Raw genomic sequence first — 1,747 nt, 5'->3', positions numbered from 1 at the left:
TGTAGCTCTTTCAGTGAATGACCCTAGCTGTGATCCAAAGAAGAATGAAGCTGAAGAGTGCGTGATTGTTAAGTGGTTCTCAAACAAGCATTGTTGCATTGTGAGTCTAAATGACTCAAATCTTAAGTTTGTTTCCAATACACTATGGAGTGCTAGAAACAATTGTTGATTAAGAGGATGTGTTTGCATAAATAGCATGTCAATGTCTATCGCTTTTGGAATACTGAAACCAGTAGGATTTTCCATTATAGAGAGAGGAAGAGAGCAGTGTCACACAGAGAGAGAGAGAGAGAAAGAGAGAGAGAGAGAGAGAGAGAGAGAGAGAGAAGAAGAAGAAGAAGAAGAAGAAGAATGTGTGTGTGTGTGTGTGTGTGTGTGTGTGTGTGTGTGTGTGAAACCTACTCAAACCAGTAGGATTTTCCATTATAGAGAGAGGAAGAGAGCAGTGTCATAGAGAGAGAGAGAGAGAGAAGAAAAAGAAGAATGTGTGTGTGTGTGTGTGTGTGTGTGTGTGTGTGAGAGAGAGAGAGAGAGAGAGAGAGAGAAAAATTTTTGTGTATCTATGTGTACCTATTTGTATTTGATTCTAGATCAATAGAGAGAGAGAGAGAGAGAGAGAGAGAGAGAGAAGAGAAATACAAAAAAAATTTGAGTTCTCAATTCGCGGAAGAAGTGAACAATACTTACAAGCATAACCACAATACTTAGAACCACAACCAAAAGTGTGCAAAAGCACATTACAAAGAAGTAGAGGATGGAAGCATTGGTTTTTTTTTAGGATATAGTTAGAACAAGCAAGCAAAGTAAAGGGTAGCTAGTACTGAAAGGCAAACATTCACAAGACTAAGATTCAGTTTGATACGCCACCACGTGACCACTCGCGTTGATTTTGAAACGGCCAAACTGTGAGGTTGTTGCCAAGGTATCTCTTGCCTCAGAAACGGACTCAGCGGAAATTTGGTTGAAGGTTCTATCCAATGCAAGCACTAAATCCACTGCTGCACCAATAACTTGCACATCAAGAAGCTTTTTGTCTTTTGTTGCAATACGTGCTTCCAGCTTCAGTGTTGTGATTATTGTGGTCTTGTTATTGCAAGATCCACAATAAGGTGCCTACCTAAGTCTATACACTTTTGTGGATTTACAATTCCGACAATTCTTCTCCAGCAGCATACTATTGAAGTTGACGAATCGGAGGGTGCCAACAACCTAGACAAGGCAACTATCTAAGAAAATGAGAGAAGTCACTTCTAATTTATCACTATATGCTATATGAGTGTACCTCACGATTGTAGCCCAAATTTTCGGTTTGAGCCTGAAAGATGGCGGCAAGCTCCTCTCTTAGGCGTGCACTACGAACAGGCACTAGAATTGTAACATCCAGTATTGACAAGGTATTGGCCTTGGCAGGGAATGCACCGATGTTTCTTGCAACGCACATCACAGGGCCATCAACAACCATTTCTTGAAACAATTGTTGGCAATCATCTTTGCGAGAGTTCACAAACTCAGCTACTACAAGAAAAGATTAAATATGGAAACAAAATCAAAAAGAGCATCAATATATCATGGAAGATTTTAAATGTATAATAAAAGAGCAGAAAACAATAAGCAAGATAGGTCAATTCTTACAAATGCCCTATCTGAAGGGAGAGGACCATTTGCAATCAGAAGGTCACCAACAGACCCACCAAATCTTGACTACGAGTTGTGCTTTATTAAAATAACAAAAGCAAGTGTGCTCAAT

General features: G+C 39.6%; 1 protein-coding gene across 1 annotated transcript; it reads right to left on the bottom strand.

The window, feature by feature from the left end:
• Window positions 1-843: 843 nt before the first annotated feature.
• On the bottom strand, window positions 844-1,462 carry LOC147424927 (uncharacterized). Its single transcript, XM_086499604.1, has 2 exons — window positions 1,283-1,462; window positions 844-1,113 (listed from the first exon to the last, which is right to left on the bottom strand). The coding sequence occupies exons 1-2, from the start codon at window positions 1,460-1,462 to the stop codon at window positions 844-846; spliced, it is 450 nt and encodes a 149-aa protein (XP_086355730.1).
• Between the last annotated feature and the right edge of the window lie 285 nt (window positions 1,463-1,747).

Source organism: Adiantum capillus-veneris, chromosome 25 (assembly GCF_014529385.1).
Source record: "Adiantum capillus-veneris isolate H3 chromosome 25, ASM1452938v2, whole genome shotgun sequence".
Classification (NCBI taxonomy): Eukaryota; Viridiplantae; Streptophyta; class Polypodiopsida; order Polypodiales; family Pteridaceae; genus Adiantum; species Adiantum capillus-veneris.
Note: the sequence above shows the minus strand (reverse complement) of the source record. Positions and strands in the feature narration are given on the sequence as shown.

Bases quoted from the DNA above. Each gene is read 5' to 3' on its own strand.
- LOC147424927 (XM_086499604.1), bottom strand. From the start codon at position 1,462: ATGGTTGTTGATGGCCCTGTGATGTGCGTTGCAAGAAACATCGGTGCA. The intron at 1,114-1,282 runs GTACACTCATAT...AGACTTAGGTAG, and splicing joins ATTTGGGCTACAATCGTGAG to GCACCTTATTGTGGATCTTG.